The sequence below is a fragment of the Sceloporus undulatus genome, chromosome 5, assembly GCF_019175285.1.
Source record: "Sceloporus undulatus isolate JIND9_A2432 ecotype Alabama chromosome 5, SceUnd_v1.1, whole genome shotgun sequence".
NCBI classification, from domain to species: domain Eukaryota; kingdom Metazoa; phylum Chordata; class Lepidosauria; order Squamata; family Phrynosomatidae; genus Sceloporus; species Sceloporus undulatus.
This window is the reverse complement of record NC_056526.1, coordinates 119,731,600-119,752,317: the sequence shown is the minus strand read 5'-3', so window position 1 is coordinate 119,752,317 and position 20,718 is coordinate 119,731,600. Positions and strand designations below refer to the sequence as shown.

Below are 20,718 nucleotides of genomic sequence, written 5' to 3'. Positions count from 1 at the left end.
GCTTGGGCACAAAACATCCATTACTCTCTTTATTTTCAAGCAAACTGAGCACACATTTTTTTTTAAAAAAAATTAAAATATTGGCCATTTTTAGCAAGATAAAGGTGGGTGTTGAAAAAAAAACAATCCAAGAATGGAGCTGTAGTGCACAATGGCAGGGGTCAGGGATTTATATTCTGATCTGAGCTATAGTAAGTATTCAGAGGCTGTGAAAGATTTCCTTTCACTTGTGATAGGCTTTAATGAGACTCCAGAATACTTAGAGTGAAGGTTTGTCCACATGGACTTAAAGAAATGGCCTCATCCCATTTTGGAACTCACCTGTGCAGACAATTCTTATGACTGAAATGGAAGGGAACCAGGCCCAAGCCACACTCTGGGAATTAACACCAGAGCAAAATAAACCCCAGATTGTTCCAGTACAAGCTGGAAAGATCAAACTATTGCATTGGTCTGTGTACTACATGCTGGTGCAAAGATGAGAGGAGGGGGCAGGGAGTGACTAGCCATATTTTTTTGTCACCTGCCTGCAAATTGATCATACAAGTGCACAGGTTGTTAGAGACACCATCAACCCATTGCACACACTATGACATGAAATGAACACCAACACATCATATTACTAGCAATAAAATGCATTTAATAAAAACATTAACAAAAATGGTCAGTCCAACAAAGGGCATAGGAAAGGGAAGAAAGGGGGTATGTATAGGTAGGATGTCATGGCTAGGTAGGTGCATGCTTTGCCAGTGTGTCACTGGACACATTGATGTGCCATACAGGCAGGCAGTCAATCATGCAATTGAGAAGGTAGTTGTGTGGGGTGTGCTGAGTCCTGATTTTGCTATTTTTCAGGATCTCAGGATTCAGGATTCAACAAATGCAAATGAGAAACCACCCAGGGTCAGGGGCTTTCCTAGCAGACAATGATCACCAATTAGCAGACACTAATCCTCTTTGCATATCCTCCCACCCTGAGGCCCTGCCATCAATAGCAGAACAATACACTGATTAACATGGAAACCTCCCTACCCAGGGTCACTCTGTGTGTGTGTGTGTGTGTGTGTACACAACTCTCTTCCATGCCAGCATTCTCTGAAGATGCCAGCCACAGATGCTGGTGAAACGTCAGGAATAAACTCTTCTAGAACATGGCCACATAGCCTGAAAAACCCACAAAAAACTATGGATTCTTTCGACTTCACATGTTTTTAAACTGGTCTTTTTGACAAGGCTTTTGATGTGTTATGGAAGCCGCCTTGGGTCTCAGCCTGGGAGAAAGGAGGCATATAAATAAAGTAAAGTCCAAGGCCCTTGGACACTGATGGCTAGATGTATGTTCTTCTGTCATGGTTCAATCAGTTCATACAAGCACATTGTCCGATACTTTCCATTTAGATTGACTGTGGTGATAGCATTAATAATTCACTTCTTGAATCATGATCCCAGTGTGTTTGTGCTTTGTAAAGATGTGTGATTCAATATGTTAAATGTTTTGCAAGACAGCTACATGATGTGGTGTTTAAATATTATTTTCTTAAAAGTGTGAACTCATGATTGAATGAAAAATATGGCTAGAGATCAGAAACTGCATGACAGAAAATGCCTTGAAAATGTATGCAGCAATAAAGGACTTGACAGCAACTGAGGACAGGATTGGATAGCTGGGCAGGAGAAAACAAGACAAGAAAATATTTTGATATAGCTGGAAGCAACATTGCCCTTTCCAAACAATCAAATCTTCAGTGTCACTGTTCTTACGGTGTGACTGCCCAATAATAATAATAAAAGGTCATTTGAATGTTTTTTTCCTCTTGCAGTAGTGTATGGCACAGCCGTTTTGGGTAGCATTCAGGTGCTCTCATCATGTTATTTTTCACATGGGGAAAAATGACATATGTACCTTTTGCCCACATAGAAAATAAAACACAAACTAAATAATTAAAATGTTTTCACAGTACCCAAACTCTGAGGGAAGCACTTCATCCTATCTAATGCTTAGACTGAGCTGATTAATATGCATGTTTGATTAGAATTAGCCTTGGCTGTGTGTTTGAATGCCTCATTAACCATGCCCCAAAGAGGAAGAGAAGGGGCCTTGTTCATAATGGGCAGGACCTAAAAAGCCCAGAGCTTGAATGTATTTCCAGAGCATGTCAGACACATGGTTGATAGAGACACAAGACAGCGCCTTCTGAGTGACTGCCCCTAGTCTCTGAAATCCCCTTCTCAGGGAGGCCAGAATAACCCCATGCAGCAGCCAAAACCTTTCTTATTTCAACAGCCTTTTAATATGGGAAATGTTTAAATAATAGTTTATGGAGTGCTGTGTTATTTTAAACTCAACTGTTTTTGGTAACTTTTTATCTTTTTAATTGATTTTTTATTCTTTTAAGTATAGATCTAAATTGTTTTAATATTTTAAATAGTTTAATTCCTTTTTAACATACACCTGTATGTTTTCAGTTGTATTGTTCTTTTAAAATTGTAAACTGCTTTCAGTCCCTATTTTGGGAGAAAGATGGTACACAAATACATATAACAAGAATAACAATCTTGTTGTAGTTGTTTTGTTGTAAAGGGAAGAGAGGGTTAAATAAGGAATAACCATGACCTTAGCCATGCTGAGACTGGTTATAGATGTCTGAGAAGGCAACTGTTTAGCTTTTCCTCCTGATTTCAGCTACTAACCAATGACAAGATGTGGAGATTCTTTGTCAAAAGTGAGAGATAAACCACAAAAACCTCAGACTACCTGATTTATCTATGACAGAAACAATGGTTTGCAGACTAAATAATGTTTTGGTGCTATGTCTGAACCAGGCCAATGGCCTTTAATATATTGATAGTAACTCAATATATTCTATTAAAAGCCTGCCTACTCTGGAACCATCTCTCCAGTCAATGGGAAGTGGAGTAAATGTAGACTCAGGTGGTCTACTATGTCAACATGACAAAATGAAGTAAGACACATCTCAGGAAGAATAGTTGTTCTGGGACACACAGGTTGACTTTGTAAAGCTCTGTATTATTCTTATATAATTTTAAATATTTTTATCTCATTTACACTATGTCTGAGAAAGAATGATTTCTGGTGCACTTTCCATAGCCAGATGCCTCCATAGTTCAAACTTGGTAACTTTGTTTTATAGATGCAAGCCAATGTGATAATATAAAAATGTAAAATAAGTAATTCCTGGAAAATATGATAGTATCAGCATGAGATATAGAGAAAATGCATATGATTCTCCCCTTCTTAGACTTCCAGGCCTAGGGTTTCTAGAAAACCTCGTGAACATACATGACCAAGGGTGTGCTCATGAAATGATGATGTTTCTTTGAAATATGAGATTTCCCTTGTCCTTTTAAAATTCTTTCTCCTGATATGGGAATCTGAATCCCATTCAGGCTGAACCCTTATTCCCAACTCCACCTTTGGCAGTTCTAAGACACCTTCCTGTCTCAGCAGGCTTGGCACACTCAGCAGCCTTAACAGGTCTTCCTCCTTTTTATAGCTACTTCTAAGGTTGGCCCCTACCTTTTTGCCAGTCTATCTCTGATTGTCTGCTCAGAACGTTCTCTTTGCCAGGGCTTCTCCGCAACAACATACACTTATGGATTTCCTTTGGAGTTTTCTTCTGCAGAAACAGGAACTTAATGATGGCTCAGAGTTCAGCACTTGAAAATTCTACACTATTTATTGACATGGTGTTATCAATAATCTCAAAAAAATTCAGAAATTAGAGCTACTATCCTGCAAATTGGTAATTTACCTTACAAAAGAGAAGTATTTCAAGCTACAGTGACAAAATTATGCTCAGATTTTGGGAAGTGGGTTGAGCTAAGAAATTTTCAGCACTCCCTTGTAAAATCCACCTTCCCATCCCTGGGCCCCTGCTATGGAAGGAGGAAGAGGAAACAATGAATAACATGGCTTTGGCAATTCTAGCAGCCATTGCATGGACGATGGCTGCTTTCCCTTCTTCTGCCTCTCATGGCAGGGAGCATACAGAAAAAATGAGGTTTGTGTACAAGCACATGCATGAGCACATGGGTGGAGAGTCTCCAGCACTGAAGAGCAGTGATAAGAACTGCTGTTTTACAAAAGAATGGGATGGCAGTAAAAGAGCAGGGGGTTCAGGATGGTGCTCGAAGGCCATTTCTACAGTGCATTTTTGTGTCCTGACTGCTAGCCTCAGTGTTATCACTGAATGACTGCCTACACATTCATTTTCTCTATGTCATCCTCTCAGCTTTTCATAAGCAATAGCAGCTAAACAAGGAGGTCCATTCATACCAAAGGGCTGATGCTGTTGAGTGGCAAGTAAGGGGAGGGGAAAGAGTAGAGAGAGAAAACTTTACTTTTGTGCACTCCTTCCCAAAGCAGACTTGCTGATCATGAATACGGCTGGTCACATCTGCCTCTTTTCTTGAAAAGCAAGTAACACATGCCTGACTGGGATACTGCAGTGGGAGACATGGAGGACCTCAGACTGTGATCTGATGTCCATATGCTGAACAGTGGAAGAAGTTCCCACATCCCACCCCCTTCAAACTGATAACTGATATTTTAGTGGAAATATTTGAAACACACTGCTTTAGTGGCTCACTATTCATTATTTGAATATTTAATCCAGCAGTTATATGGAATATCTTGAAAGGCTAATTCCCAAACACTTCTGGTCTTTTGATAATACAAAAATGTTTTTGTTCCCCTCCTCTTGTAGATGCATATACAACTTCAGAAGTGACCTACAAGTGGACTTTCAATGCATCTAATTCAGTAGAAGTGGCCCCTGATGGCTCCAGGTTAAATCAGTATGATCTCTTAGGTCAGACAATAGGACAGGAAACAGCTAAATCTAGCACAGGTAAGTAGAATGAGGAAAGATATATAGTAAATAACTCATTGTTGTCTAATTGCCAACATTGTTGTAGTGCATGGGATCCACTATTTGACTGCTGTCCTGAATTTTTGTCTTCATTTGTATTAACATTCAAGAGTCTTTACAGACCTAAAGGTGGTTATATAGAAGAAGGAAGGAAGGAAGGAAGGAAGGAAGGAAGGAAGGACCTTTGTAGAGCTTGCAAATTTAAGAAAAATTCCATGGCTAGGATCCAAAGAATTTCTCATAAGTGGCAATAGACAGCTTGTTTGGCAAACTGCTGTCCACTTCCTCATCATGGAGTCCATCCAGCAAATGCATTTGAAACTGAATTAAGTTTCATGAGTAGGGATTTTTTCTTTAATGACAACAGAATCAAATGATCCTAATCTTTCTGTTTCGGTTCCATAACTTATTGAATTGGGGGGGGGGGGGGGAGATGACAGATACACAGCACATTTATCTTCCTCTTTTAACTATTTTCCTTGAGTGTCTGCCATGCTTTTAAAAACATGGAGTTATACATAATGATTTCTATAATATTTATTCTTATTAATTTGATCCATTTTCCTCCAGGTGAATATACAGTAATGACAGCTCATTTTCATTTGAAGAGGAAGATTGGTTATTTTGTTATTCAGACTTATCTCCCCTGCATTATGACAGTCATCCTGTCCCAGGTGTCATTCTGGTTGAACAGAGAATCCGTCCCAGCAAGGACAGTGTTTGGTGCGTATTGTGATGGACATCTGGATGTTGTGCATGTTAACACTGAAGGCAGCCCAACATTTCAGGTGCCAGCTGCAACACATTTAATTCATGTCTTTTCCAGTTCTCTTTTATCAATGCTTCTGTTTTGTGATTGAAGTTCATTCTGCAATGTGAAAAATTGCTATGGTTTCCAGTACAGTACTACTTTCAGGTATAGGTTATAGCACTCCAGGCATCTTGAAGGTGAATTAACATATGAAAGAGAAACATGTAGATTGCTGGAATTGATGGTGGAGACAGGAAAAGTATGCCTCAGTGTTAGGAATGTGCTTATTGAAAACAAATGTAAATCCAGCTCTCCTTCGCCCTCTCTCTTTCTCTCATTCTCTTTTTAAATAAAATTTTGCTATTATTATGTGCACAAGTAGGAACACCAGTGCCACAACAGAAATGCTGCTCTGCTTAAAGAAAGCTTAGATCTGTAGATCCTCCCACACATAGTAGCATAGAGGCTGCTCTGTAGCTTGGAGACTGAGATAAATTCCTCATTTGCAAAGCTGTCAAGAGGCTGGGTGCTAAAGAGGCACTTCCCTACCCTGTAGAGAGGCCTACTAGACTTTTTATGAGCAAACATTTGCCCATACAAAATTCATGAAACAAACTTTGCACAGTGAGGGTATTCCCACATTTTAAAGCCATCAGACTGGAGCAGCAAATGAGATTTCACCTCTGATGTATTCAAACAGGATGTACAACAGAAACCACTTATCTACCCTGGACATTGTTCATTTTCCTAGTTTGCATATTATATAGCTTCTGAATATTTCTTCAAAATTTGGAAGAAAAGATAGAAACTTGACAGAAAGGTTTGCCCAATTTCATTTGAAAGTGCAGGCTGGGAAGTTGACAGAGAATTTAAAATCATTGCTTGAATGTACTGTGCAGGGAATTAGGTCCATATCTTGCAAGCCAGTTTGTGTTTTTGCACAAGGCATGGACATTCCTTATTCCTTTTCCATCTTGAAGAAGCAATGGGGAACCTCAAATTTATTTATTTATTTATTTATTTGTTTGTTTAGGTATTTCTATCCTGCCCTTCAGCCCTAATGGCTCTCAGGGCGGCTTACAATTATTATTATTTATCAGGCAGTTCCCTGCCCTCAGGCTTACAATCTAAAAGACACGAAACAAAAGGAGATGGGAATGATGGAGGGAAAGGAGATGAGGTCCAGTGGGTCTTCTCTCCCTCTGAGGCCTGGACCAAGGCAGATGGATTGGAGGGAGGGCTCTAGCTCTCTAGCTGTAGGCCAGAGGATGGAATGTGACAACACATAAGTGAAATCCTTCAGTTTGAAAAATAGTTTGAGTAATAGCTTGAGAGGTGCACCGGTGCACAATCATGAATTGGTGGATTTTGCATAGTATTTATACAATTTGAAGGTCACCAGAATTTGCAGAGACCTCTTTTTTCTTTGGTGGCTGCTCCTTTTTTTGGCACAGATCCACATGCTTTGCTGTTAAAAGTAACAAAAGTAAATGGGTTAGTGGTATATATGTCTCCACATTCCTTCATAAATTTAATCTCCAGGTTGCCATCAAGTGAAAATATCCCATATTAAGCATCACAAAATCCTGTAAATGCAATACACTCTAGTTATATTTGTTATTTAGTTAAGTATGAAACTTCTCAAAGGAATCACAAAAAACTTCAGTTTAATTTCTTCTGATGTTATGTGCAGTCACGGTCCTAGGCATTCTCCACAGGTTTCACTTTGGGCAAAAACTCTGTGCCAACTTGGGCTGCTGATAAACTGCAGAATTAATGCAGTTGGGTACTGCTTTAACTGCCAGGGCTCCATCCTATGGAATCCTAGGATTATATTTTGTTGTGACACCACAGCTCTCTGACAGAGAAGACTAAATATCTCACAAGACTACAAATACTAGAGTTCCATAACATTGAGCCATGGCAGTTAAAGTGGAGTTAAACTGCTTTAATTCTGTAGTGCAGATGCAACCTTAGACTGTTAATTCCCCAAGATAAGTCTTCCTGTCTAATCTGAACTCCTTTTGGTTGCTTTGAAAGTGCTCAGATGGATCACTTGAGAGGTAACCTCACACTGGCAACTTTTCTAGGGCTAGTTCTGAAGTCAGGGATAGGTCACACCTCTGTTACAAATAGAGTAGTTGCACAGGGACCATTCAACCCCAAATGTGCTTACAGAATAAACTCAGAATTATTTCAACTTTCCCTTTTACATGAAAAAAAATGTATCGTTCTCTTATGTGTATGAGCAAGGTTATTTTTTTTTAGAAAAAATAATAATACTAGAACACTTCCTGAAGGCAGGGGAGAGGAGGGGAAAGAATCAGCATCTATTTTTAAAATGATGTTGAATATTTCTTGTCTGAAATCTGTTCCTTTCCCCCCTCTCTCTTTCACTCTACTGACATAATGTACTTTTAAGCAGTAGGTTACATTTAAGGACTTGGGATAATGAGGCAGTTTTAATAATCAAGCTCTTCTGTTCCTTTCATTTATGACATCTGTTTAATGTGGTTGACCTAAAGTGTCCATGGTGAATTACAACCGGATGATTTGTTGTCTTTGCCTTGCTTCAAATTAGCCTGTGTAGAAAGTTACAGTGCTGCTAATTGGATAAATCTTGAATATATTCTTCATAGAAGATGGATTTGGAAAGCATTTGATTGTGCCTTCAGGGACTAGGCATAAAGCTGGCACACAGTTGTCTGGTTCAAGATTCCCATCTTTTTTTTTTAATCTTAAGTTGTCTATAGTATTTATGCATAGTACGTGTGTATTTTTGATAATACTCTGTAGCCAATTAAATTCCAGTGCTTAAAAAACAAACAGCATACTTAGCCTATAAATATATTCGATTCAAGAAAGGTCTGCAAAGTATAGTTAAAATCAAAACCTATGCCTCAAACAAAACAAAATACAGGTATACCTCTGTTTATGATGTGGATGTGTTCCTGAGCATTGTTTCTTTGACCAAAAATGTGGTACCAGAGGTAGAAATAACATGGAAATAATAGAGATAGGGTCCTGAACACATTCCAGCAAACCTTTTATTCAAAACTAATACTATGGACATGAGAAATTAAATGCTCACGTCTGGAAAGTCTTGCAGAAGGAAACAAAAACATTTTGAACCCATCTAGAGCCCATTTATAAAAGAATTAGCATAGGTTAGTGGTTTGAGCATTGAACTATGACTTTGGATTCTAGGGTTCAAATCCTTGCTTGGCCATGGAAACACGTTGGGTGACTTTGGGCAAGTCACAGCCTCAGAGGAAGGCAAAGGCTAACTCTCTCTGGAAAAACCTTGCCAAGAAAACTCCATGATAAGGTTGCCTTGGGGTTATCAGAAGTTGGAAATTTATTTATTATTTATTGGATTTATGGCGCGTTACAGACCACCCCTTGGGGCGGCCTGTAGGCGCACCTTTCCCCGCCGGATCAGTGGCCTCAGTGGCTAGAGCGGCCAGCCGCTGAGGCCCGATCCGCCGCTTTCCGGGCTGCGGGGAAGTGGCAAGGGCCCCTTCCCCGCAGCCTGGAAAGGGGTGTCCTTGGGGCTTCAAGCCCCAGGACACCCGCGGCGGGAGAGAAGAAAGGGGCGTTTGGCCCCTTTCTCCTTTGGTCCACTGGGCGCAGCCATCTGAAAGCTGCTCCAGCGGACCAAACGAGGAAGGAGCTCCGAAATGGAGCTCCTTCCGGGGTCATGGAAAGGCGCCCTAGGCGCCCTGCCGCAACCCCAATACGTCACAACCGCGCCGCCTCGTTTGGAGGCGGCACGGCCGTGACGTATCAATGACAGGGCCGTGTGGAACGCCACCGCCCTTTTGTGCTCGAGCTCTGCGCGTACTTTTAAGCCCGTCTGTAACGGGCCAAAATCTCGCTTTTCTCCTAAAATGGGATTCAAGGCACCCAACAACAACAGCAAGGAGTCTGATTAAAATCTTCTTCTAAAATTCACCCAGGGAAACCTTTTTGTTTCAGTAGCCTCTACTCTTCTTATGATTTCTATTTTGGTGGTCAGATTTATAGATTTATGTTGTGTATATATTTTTTAATATCCTGAGAGAGTATGCCTTGCCCAAGGTCACCTGTGGTTTCCATGGCTGAGCAGGGATTCAAATCCTGATCTCCAGAGTCTTGGCCCAGTGCTTTACTTATTCTAATTTTATTGATATTTTAATGACATTTTAAACTTTTGTATGAGGTAATTTTTTATACTTATGTTTGTTTTAACTCTTGTAAGCCACCTTGAGTCACAAACTGGGTAAAAGTCAGGTTATAAGTAAGCATGACTACTACTACTACTGCTGCTGCTAGTACTACTACTGGTATGATCCTAAAGCCACTGTGCAAGGATGAACAAACTAAATGGGCCTTTGTAGCAATATGAATTAATTCAACCCCTCTGTCCAAGCTCTGGGATTCATTATATCAACCATAGAGGTGTGCTTTGGATTCAGACACATCCAATATCCAAAATTTAATTAGATCGGTTCAGATGAGTTCAGGAAAAATCCGGACCAAAGTTGGACTCTTCTGAAAAGGAACAAATCTGAATCTTGACACTCTTCAAATTTTCTTAGAAATTTTGATTCAGAAGAATGAGGCCCTGTCCTCCCCCATTCACATGGTGAGTAGTCCTAATAACAAAGGACCCAAATCCCTGGTTCTTATTCAAACTGTCTGGATGATGTCTGACCAGTTCTGCACTGAACCTGCCATATATCCCCCTTAAAAACATTTAAAATAAACCACATTTTGCTCCAGGCCTATTGCACCACCAGGTGGCTATTTACAATGCATCTCTCTGTGCTGCCTGGTGCCATTCCCACTGCTGTGTGTTACTCATTCTGAGGTCAGAACAAGACTCCCAGCCATGTGATTGATGCATGGTACCTCATTCTGACCTCAGAGTGAGCAAAACGCAGTAGTGGTGATGTCTAATCACAGTGAAGTATTTTACCAGAGCTGCCCAGTGATTTGAGATAAGACATATATTCCAAGAGCAGAAATGTTAAACCTGTTTTGGTGGCATCCATGGCACCTGGTGTGAGTACCATACATTATGAGTGTGTTTCCAATTTATTATATTTCAGAACTGAGTTTTTTTTATTCTATATGTTTATCTGTGGCTATGTGTTTATTCAGTCCAATTTGCGGTACCTTTCTACCATACCAGAAGTATACCACTTCATTGTCATATCAGCTTAGTCTGCTACACATACAGACCCAGATCTCCAAAGTATGGTAGTAATTTAAATTTAGAATGGAAATGTGTAGAAATGCATATAGGATCAATGCATTTTCATCCACTGCTGAAAAAGAGTGGATGATTGGTTTATGCTTTTTCACCCCTTTTTCTTATTCACAGTTCTGGTAAAAGACATGATGCAGAAACATGGTTATTTGTCTCTTGGTACAATGGATGTTTTACAGTGTGTTCTACTTTGGAGGTTTTCATACAGAGGCTTGATGGCTGTTTGTCAGGGGTGCTTTGATTGTGAGTTCCTGCATGGCAGGTGGTTAGCCTGGATGGCCCTTATGGTCTCTTCCAACTCTACGATTCTATGAGATATATTTGAATCTCACTTAACTTCCTCTAGGAAAGATTCACAAATTTCACAGTTTTGTAGTTGTACAATAGATAAGAAGGGATCCATAAATTAATCAGTCATCTGTTGATACTAGTTTGTAATATCTGAACTACCTTAATATAGCAGTTTAAAAAAACCAGAATATCTTATTTCAGACATGTGCCCTGTGTATTTTCTTAATCACGTTGCATATCATACTGGCAATTCCTTTGTCACTTTCAGCTGTATTTTGGGTCAAGCATGATGACAACTAATAGGTTTTAAGCTTCTCATGACAAACGTCTTTTACATGATCTTTACGAATGAACCTGAAAAATACATTCTTTCTCCCATTCTTTTCTTTGCAGGTGTAACAACAGTTTTAACAATGACAACTTTAAGCATCAGTGCACGAAATTCTTTACCCAAAGTAGCCTATGCCACAGCTATGGACTGGTTTATTGCTGTTTGTTATGCATTTGTATTCTCTGCCTTGATAGAATTTGCCACTGTAAATTACTTCACAAAACGAGGATGGGCGTGGGATGGAAAAAGTGTAGTAAATGATAAGGTGAGTGATAATGAAGCATGTTTAAAGTTCCTTCCGATTCTAAGAAATCAATTTAGCAGCATCTAATGTTGATAGCTTTCTATTACTGAAAAATAATTGCAGTTTTAAACCTATATAAAGACAGAGTAGATTAAAACAAGAGTGAAAAAAAAGAGAAGCTGACAGTTTGGGCACACATTACAGCAGAAATTAAATTGTACATATGGAGTCTTTCTCCATCTGTTTCATCTTGAAGAAACAAATATCGTCCCAAGGCTGTCTACAAATTAAACAATAGCCTGTTTCTGCCTGCTAAACATTCAGAATAATCTTAGACAGGATTTCATTATCTTCAGCAATTCTTCATGAGAAATGAATGAGTCCTAATGAAGCCCAGCAACTCATATTTAAACCCCATGTTTAGGGACAGGCAAGAAATTTACTCTATCAAATTTCTTTTTACTCATTTCACAACTTCCCAGACCCAAACACTAAACTGAATGCAACTTCATTCAACAATCTTCTAAGCTTGTGATGTGTTATGTGAAAGGAATAACTGTGTTTGACAACATGCACACATTTTAAAACTTTGCAGAGAACAGTATACAGTTCTAAAGTGCACATAAAAACCTTTTAATCAATGGAATTTTCCATGCAAAGATATGTACATTTAAAAATGCATGCATATAAAAGCACACAGTTAAGAAATGTGCACAAATTCTGTCAGAAAGGAAATGTAATATAGAATTGAAGAAGCTTGGTAGCATTAAAAAAAACCTTCAGAAAGACTTGCATTTGATAGAACCAGCCATCCTACTTACACTTAGGCTCATACTGAGAGTTCAATATACAGTATAGGAATTCTGGTGCCTTGACAAAGCAGTTTTAGCAGCGTGGCAGAAAGGGATTGGTTTTATGGTTATATCATGAGGCATTTTCCATGAGTGCCTGAAGGAATTTTTCTGGAGCCAGAGGGAGACAAAGTATATATAACTGCTGCATATACTCAACTATAAGTTGGCCTCATGTATAAATCCAGGGTAGGTTTGGGGGCCTAAATTATGGATTTTGATATGACCTGATATTACCTGTCAATAAGTTGAAGGCAAAACTAGCAGGCATGTAACAAAGTATATCAAAGATTAAACAAAGAGGAACAACATTCTGGCAAGCATAACTATTTGTGCTCACTCAAAAGGCTGGTTGAATGAAAAGGGATCTGTGGTAAATGGTGACTGTGTGATGTGTTCGGGAGATGACCAGGCACATATATCAAAAGGATGAAAACGCAAAGCAAAAAAAATGGTGACTATGTTAGCAGTGATTATAGCATTTAACTTTAATGTGATTTTAACCAAACATACAAAAACATCTTATTTAAATCCTTCAAAATCCAATTTCTCTCTGCTTTTTGAGAAGAAGCTCCAAAGAGCTGCCACTGCCACCATTTTCCCACCAAGGCATTCAAAAAGATCAGAAGTGGCACCACGGTGGAGAGAGTAGAGGGTTTCGCTGCTTCTTTTAGGTGCTTCTGGAATGGACTAAGCTCTTGCCTTTTGCCACTCTACTCAGAGAAAGGGAAAGTTTTTTTATGAAGAGTTAAAAGTACAATATTTACATTGACGTAGATAAGTTGACCCAGTTTTTTGGGGTCAGTTTTTGGACTAAAATTTCTAGACTTATACATGAGTATATATAGCAGTGTCAAAAACAAGTTGACCACTAATGGTAGACCTGGTGACTGAGGAGTAAGAAAATCTTGGCTAGACTGGTTCACTGATGAACTTGGATCTGCCTTTCCAATATCTATTAGTAAGACAGATGCCTGAATGATACCTCCCGCTCATGGCTTAAACTTTCAGTTCTCTCCCTGGTTTCCATCATCCACTCCAGCCCATAATCACATGCTCCCAAAATCAACTCCACAAACTACTCTACTACTTTTCTGCAGCATGCTAGGAGATGAGATGATAACACTAGTCTATGCTGCAAGTGATATTTATTGGTTACATTCACTTTTAATAAGTTAGGAGAAGGGTTATGCTTGGGGATTTGAGGGCATTTTTGCCCATTTTTCAATAAAAAGATTTTTTTAAAAACAGCCTGAAATATCCTTTTAAAACAATGTGATACTAAGATATTACCATTATGTTATTCTTAAAATAACATATGACATGACTAGCATGTTACTTTTTAATATATATATATATATATATATATATATATATATATATTAAACATTTTATAATAACGTTCTGCGTAATAAGTCTCCCCCAACTTGGTGCCTTACAGATATGTTGTATTATAACTCCTGATCAACCAGTGCAACCATTTACAATACTAGCTGAAGATGAAGGGAACTGTAGCCCAACACTACTGGGTGGTCTTCCAAATGAACTGTTCTAATCATGAACTGCTGTGGGAACATTCAGACGTGAAGAGAAACAGTATATAGGTTGAGCCTTACCCCAAGTGCTTGGGATCAGCAGTGTTTTGAATTTTTATTGTTTTTACTTTTTTGGATTTTGGAATATTTACGTATATGATTAGATATATTGGAGATGGGTCTAAACATGAAATTAGTTTATGTTTCATATACACCTTATACTCTGAGTCTGAAGGTAATTTTATACAATATTTTAAATAATTTTCTGCATGAAACAAAGTTTGAGTATGCTGAACCAATAGAAAACAAAGGTGTCACTATCTCAACCACCCATGGAAGCTAGTTTTGGATTTTAAAGCAATTTGGATTTTGGATATTCAGATAAGGAATATGCAACCTGTCTCTGCATTTTAAATAAATAATAATACATTATAATGATTTATCTAATCTACTTAGCTAAGTGTAATTGTTTATTAAGGAAAAATATTAAGGAAAAATAGCTTAAAAGGAAAATATATTATTTCTGTTCTGGTAAAACATGTTTATATATGTTGAACTGGGTACCATCTCAATAGAACAACATTCCCCAATTTGGTTCCCTGACAGCTTTGACTGGAACTGCCATCATCCCTGGAGACTAAACCATAGTGGCTGAGGCTGAAGGGAATTTTGGGTAACAGTTTGGCAATAGTATGGGGACAACTGCAACTGAAACATTACCTTCTGTGTAAAATAGAAAATGCTTCTTTTAGAAGGTACCTGTCGCCACCCATATATTTGTTCATATAGTAAAATAATTTTAAAATATTTAAAATAATATTCTCTTTTTGAATCAGAGCATCCTTTCAGTCTATACAAATCTGTTGATCTAATTGTTTGATGCATCAAATTTTGCCCACCCAATTGTTCTTCTTCGAGATGAGAAATGGTAAAACATGTGATACTGAGCTCTACAGTATTTCAGATTATAGGTTTTATATATGGAAGTCCATCTATATTCTGTGTCCCAGGTACGAAGAAAAGTAGCGGTCTATCAGCAACTTGTTTTGCTGCGCAAGGGAGCTGCAGCAGACAAACCGCATGGCTCCCTCGTGCAGCAAAAAGAACTTGCAAAAAGCGGGTTCTATTTGCGGCGCGATTGTGATGCCGCAGTGCACCAATGATGCCGGGACATGCGAATGCTAAGCGTCTGTCACGTCAAAATGGTGGCGCCCGTGTGTATAGGGTGCCACCATTTTGAAGCCCCAGTCATGTGCTAGGGGTGAGGCCAGTATGGGCGGTGTGCCCTCGGCCAACCCTTAGCACATGATGGGGGTGGCGCAAAGGTCATAGAATGCTAGACATAGAGGGCCATAGAATGCTAGACTAGAAACTTTTGTCTGAATGAGTTATACAGTTATACAGGCTCTGACATATTGGCAATAGAGATAGCATGCAATACTACTGATCATATAAAGTGAGTCTTATTTCCATTTATGATGGACCACAACATAGAGTCAAACTAGATATTAAGAAGAATATATATTCTTATAAATATGCTGAAAAAGACAAAACTGCTTGTGGATTGATTCAGTCAAGGAAGCCACAGCCCTATGTTTGCCAGGCCTGACCAGGGCTCCTAGAGGTCTCTCATTCATAGGGTCACCATAAGTCAAAGTTAACTGAACTGCAAATAACTCATCAGGTTAATTAGACCTTCTGCTATGTTTGGAAGATTAAAAAATATGTAGAAAGTGTAACATAATAAATGTTGATGCTAATCAATGACATGGTATCAACTTTCTAGTTATGGAAAGATTCAGAAGCAAAAAAGTAATCATGCTCTTGCTAAAAGATTTATCATAATGGATGGAAGCTGACATTTTAGATGAACATTGTAGGCATTTTAGATGAACTGATTCAACCATTGCTTCAAAACTGTTGGCAACAAATATGATAGAAAACTTCTTCTTTTTTTCCTGGGGTGAGATGTCCTCATAACTACACTTAGGTTTGAGAATTAGCAATACCTTAACAAAGTATTTCAAGAAAAGCTTCTGTAACTTTTTCAAAGGAACACATGGGTATCATGTGTTCCTGAAGAAGTCAGATCTGGCCACAGTGGAACATGCCCTAGTTATATCACACTTGGATTACTGTAATGTGCTCTCGGTGGAGCTGCCTTTGAAAAATACTCAGAAACTGCAGTTGGCCCACAGAGCTGCAGCCAGGTGGTTAACTGGAGCTGGCTATGGGGCACACACATGGAACAGTTCAGGGTAACCCCATCCACTCCTGCTCCAAACAGAGCTGAAAAAGAGTGAGAGATGATGGTCCCTGTCTGGAGGCAGCAGCACAATCTACAAATGGCAGGAACTGTCCCGGCATGTTCCACGTCAAAATCCACTGTAAGAGTAGGCATACCCCAGGGAAAGGCAACCTTTGGGCTGCATGTAGCTGTCAGCCTGAGCACATATGTCTCTTGATCTCAATTCAAAAGCCCTTTACCTAGTACCTCTTGCAAGAGATCTCCACTGTCAGCACATAGTCTCTGACAATTAGTCCTGAGAACATGTAGGAAAAAAGGAGGGTGGGGAAAATTTTTTCTCACCCCCAATACAGAATTAGGAAGTATCCTTTCCCACCTTTTTTAAATTCATTCTTGCCTCTAGTCAAACAACTTCTGTCAATTTTGAAGCACTACAAAATCCTACTACACCTGTGTCAAAAACATGGGTTGAATATTCATATATCCCCGTACATTCCGCCTCGCATCCTCAGAACGTCTGGGCAGCAATTACTGAAGGTGCCTGGGGCTAGGTTAGCCTCCACCTCCCGGAGGACATTTTCCACGGCTGCCCCAGCCCTTTGGAATACGCTGCCCACCGAGCTCCGCTCAACTACCACCCTGGCCCAATTCCTGTTCCAACAGGCATTCCCCGATTAAAAATCCTGTGGGCCTCCCTCCTCTTCCGTGGCCAAGAGGTTGGGCTAAGGGGTTTTTTATCCTGTTGATTTTTGTTTTGTTTTTATTGTTAGTATGGTTTGCCTGTAGAAGTGTTTTTATATTGTTATGGCACCATTGTTTTTAATCTCTGTTGTAAGCCGCCCTGATCCTGGGAAGGGCGGGATATAAATAAAAATTTTATTTATTATTATTATTATTATTATTATTATATATCACTTCCTCCTTTGTGAAATATGATAATTTATGTCCACCTTTAGAAGTGAGAGGGGAACAACCCCCCTTCTTTCCTCAGCCCCGGTGCTGTGTAAAAACTTCCACTATAGAGCTGGGAAACCCTCAAGAGCAGTTTTTTGACATTGCAGGAAATTACAAAGGTGAGGGAAATTCCTGATGCTATTATGAGTTTAGCGTTAGATTTGTCCTTTACCTATTTGGTCAATTTGCCCTTTACCTTACTCTTACTTTTACCTTTTGGCCCACTGTTTGTTATTTTTCTTTTGTTTGTTGAAAGTATGTTAATACAGACATAACATCGAAGAGGATTAATCAAATTCCGTCTTTTTACAGAAAAAAGAAAAGGCATCTGTCATGAAGAAGAACAATGCTTATGCAGTGGCTGTTGCCAATTATGCACCGAATATCACCAAAGACTCAGCTCTCCCTACCATCTCCAAGAGTGCTACCACAACTACTGCCACTACCACTGCAGAGCCCAACAAGGCAAAGCCAGATGCCAAACCAGCAGAAGCAAAGAAAACTTTCAACAGTGTTAGTAAAATTGACAGGATGTCAAGAATAGTCTTTCCCGTCTTATTCGGTAGTTTCAACTTGGTATACTGGGCAACATATCTAAACAGGGAACCTGTCTTACATGGGTTTGCTCCATCACACTAAAACCTTAATTTTATGATGAGGGTGTATGACATCATTATAATCAGATTGTTTTCCTATGTACAGTTTACGACTAATAACTGCTAATCTGTGAACCAATATGTACAGAATGTATATAGGTATCGTGTCCGTCTATCTCCAAAGGAGGTACACAAACCTTATTCATGGGATCTGAAAAACAGATGGCACCCATGACAAATATAGTCTGCTCTCCTACCCATGTGAGTTCCCCTAATCCTAGATTCAAATTGCCTGAATTATATCCATACAACCATATATGGTCCTACATAACTATTTAGTAACACTATTTTTTTAATTTAAAGTTTAAAATATTTTTCTATGAAATGACTGATTCTACTTTAATGAAAAGAAGCTATCATTTGAAAGAGAGAGATTTTTTTAAGCAAAGTAATCTTAATAATTTCTTACGGAAGCAGTGCCCATGTAAATATTATATATGTATGGTGAGTTCAAGTATTCTCTTATTAGCAACCATTCTGAATGCAAGGTACAGTATGTGTAAAAGCTATTGGAATGTCAGGGTTAATAACTTCTTCCTTCAGAGTTAATGACTGATGGCTAAACCTGTGATGTGATGAATGCTCTGCTGCTGGAGCAAAAGGATTAGATGTGAGGGTTCTTCCAAAACTTTTCCAAAAGGGAAACAAACAAACAAACGAACAGATTCCCAGTGGTCTAGGTGACCTAGCAAATTTACATATTACTGTTTCTCCAGCAAGAACCTTTTTTTCCCTTTCTCTCCAGCACTTGAGTGTTACATAACCACTTGTAAGGCATCAATGATGAGACAAATCATTGGAATCAAGGGAGCTGAAGCTGAACCCACCGCACCACACTGGCTGTGTACATAGAAAACAGCTGTGATACACCAAAGTAAAAAACATAAACCTTTTTTACTTCTGGTTATTGGATCTATATAATTCATTCAGTCTTTTTTTGTTAAAATAATTCTGCCTTTATCAATTTCCAGTGCATGCTTCTCTCAAATATAATTTACAGAATTTCAGAACATCTGATAAGCAGAAACTGTACAAACATTCCAAAAGTGTAGCAGTGTTAATAACAAATTTCATACATTGTTTACTTGCTTTGTCACAGATGTTTTCTGTAAATGGTTTCATATGAAATCCTTCATGTTGTCTTCTAGGGACAGTTCAGGTCCTGAATTTTTTTTTAAGGAAACTACAGAGTTTATCGCATCGCTAAAAAACTCCAGTTTACCTTTCCTGTTTTGAATTCTAATTTGGGATGCAGCCAGGTATTATCAGATGCATTTTGCCATTGATGCCGCTGACCAGGTGCAGCCTGGCTAACTTCTAGCTAGAATCCGAGCTAAGCCGGCTGCTTTTCAAAACTGGGAAGCTCCCGACTTTGCAAATTGGCCGGCTGAGCTCAGATTCTAGCCGGAATCTCTTGGCCAGCAGCATCGGTGGCAAAATGTACTGATAATACCTGGCTGGATCCTGAATTAGAATTCAAAACGGGAAAGGTAAGCCGGGTTTTTTAGCAATGCGATAAACTCCTAAATAGAGAAAGGAATGTTTATCTGGCAAGTGTAGCAAATTTTTCAAATTAAGATTTCTCTTATCTTTTCCTCTTGCCCCATAGTGGCACACACAGACTTAACTTTCAAATGAGCCTTCAGAAACAGGGTTGCAAATAATGAGAAGGAAGATGAGATTCAGTGTTTTTTGTTTTGTTTTGTTTTGAAAGTAAAAGTTGATATACAGCAGAAGAACTTGACTTTTCCAGGTATTATAAATTCTGAATGATTCAGATGAGCAGCTTTAAGGATGGTTTTGGATTCACACCACTTGATTGCTGTGCACTTGATTATTTGCAGCTGATTGTACAATTTGACTTCACAGATTTAATGGTGGAAGGACTGTTTTACACCATATACTGGAGTGATGAATGAGAGAAATTAAACTAAATCCAAAAATATTATTCCACTGGTGAGACATCTTCTGCACACTCTTGTACAAGCAGAATTGTGAAAGCAACTATAAAACCTATCTATTATAATACTGTGCAAATTAATGCTTGCAGAAACATTTTGCATATCAAAGCAAGTTATCATTTTCCTTCTGCACTCTTTGTACCCAATCCATATATCTGAAGTGATATGAGGAATGTTTGTTAGCTGTAGTGTCATATCTGTGATGATGTTCCATTCTCAAAGGCTAGGAAATGGCAAAGTGAAGCCCTGATGGGGCCATATGAAGCCCCAGTATCTATTTTTATAGCCTTTGACTTGTCCAGATTTTTATGGAAACCTCCCACCTTTTTTTTCACTGCACGTAAAAGAGGGTGAAGAGTCCTCCATGAGAGACAGTTCACCTTTTAAATATATTACAGGTTCCACTATGCTAACTTGAGAAGAAAATACAGTCAGCCCTCTGTACCCAAGGATTCTTTATCCACGGATTCAACTATCTACAGCTTTAAAATATTTTTTAAAAGATATAAATTCCAAAAAGCAAACCTTGATTTTGTCATTTTATATAAGGGTCAATGTTTTACAACACCGTTCTGTTTAATGGGACTTGAGCATCCATGTATTTGGGTATCCACGGGCAGTCCTGGAACAAAACCCCAGCAGATACCAAGGGCCCGCTGTAACAACAATGCTATTCAAAACCAAAATCAGACTTCCCACAACTTCCAGGGTTTTTTGTTTTTTATTTTTTTTGTTCTTAGGATGGTGGCA

General features: G+C 38.9%; 1 protein-coding gene across 2 annotated transcripts in view; it reads left to right on the top strand.

Moving 5' to 3' along the window:
* Positions 1 to 19,293, top strand: part of GABRA2 (gamma-aminobutyric acid type A receptor subunit alpha2) — a 93,647-nt gene extending 74,354 nt beyond the window's left edge. For both annotated transcript variants that reach the window (XM_042470510.1, XM_042470509.1), the window contains exons 7-10: positions 4,728 to 4,871; positions 5,463 to 5,615; positions 11,582 to 11,784; positions 17,664 to 19,293. In XM_042470510.1, the coding sequence (XP_042326444.1) occupies positions 4,728 to 4,871; positions 5,463 to 5,615; positions 11,582 to 11,784; positions 17,664 to 17,990 (827 nt within the window). In that variant the 3' untranslated portion in view covers positions 17,991 to 19,293. The remainder of the gene's footprint in view (positions 1 to 4,727; positions 4,872 to 5,462; positions 5,616 to 11,581; positions 11,785 to 17,663) is intronic.
* The last annotated feature ends 1,425 nt before the right edge of the window (positions 19,294 to 20,718 follow it).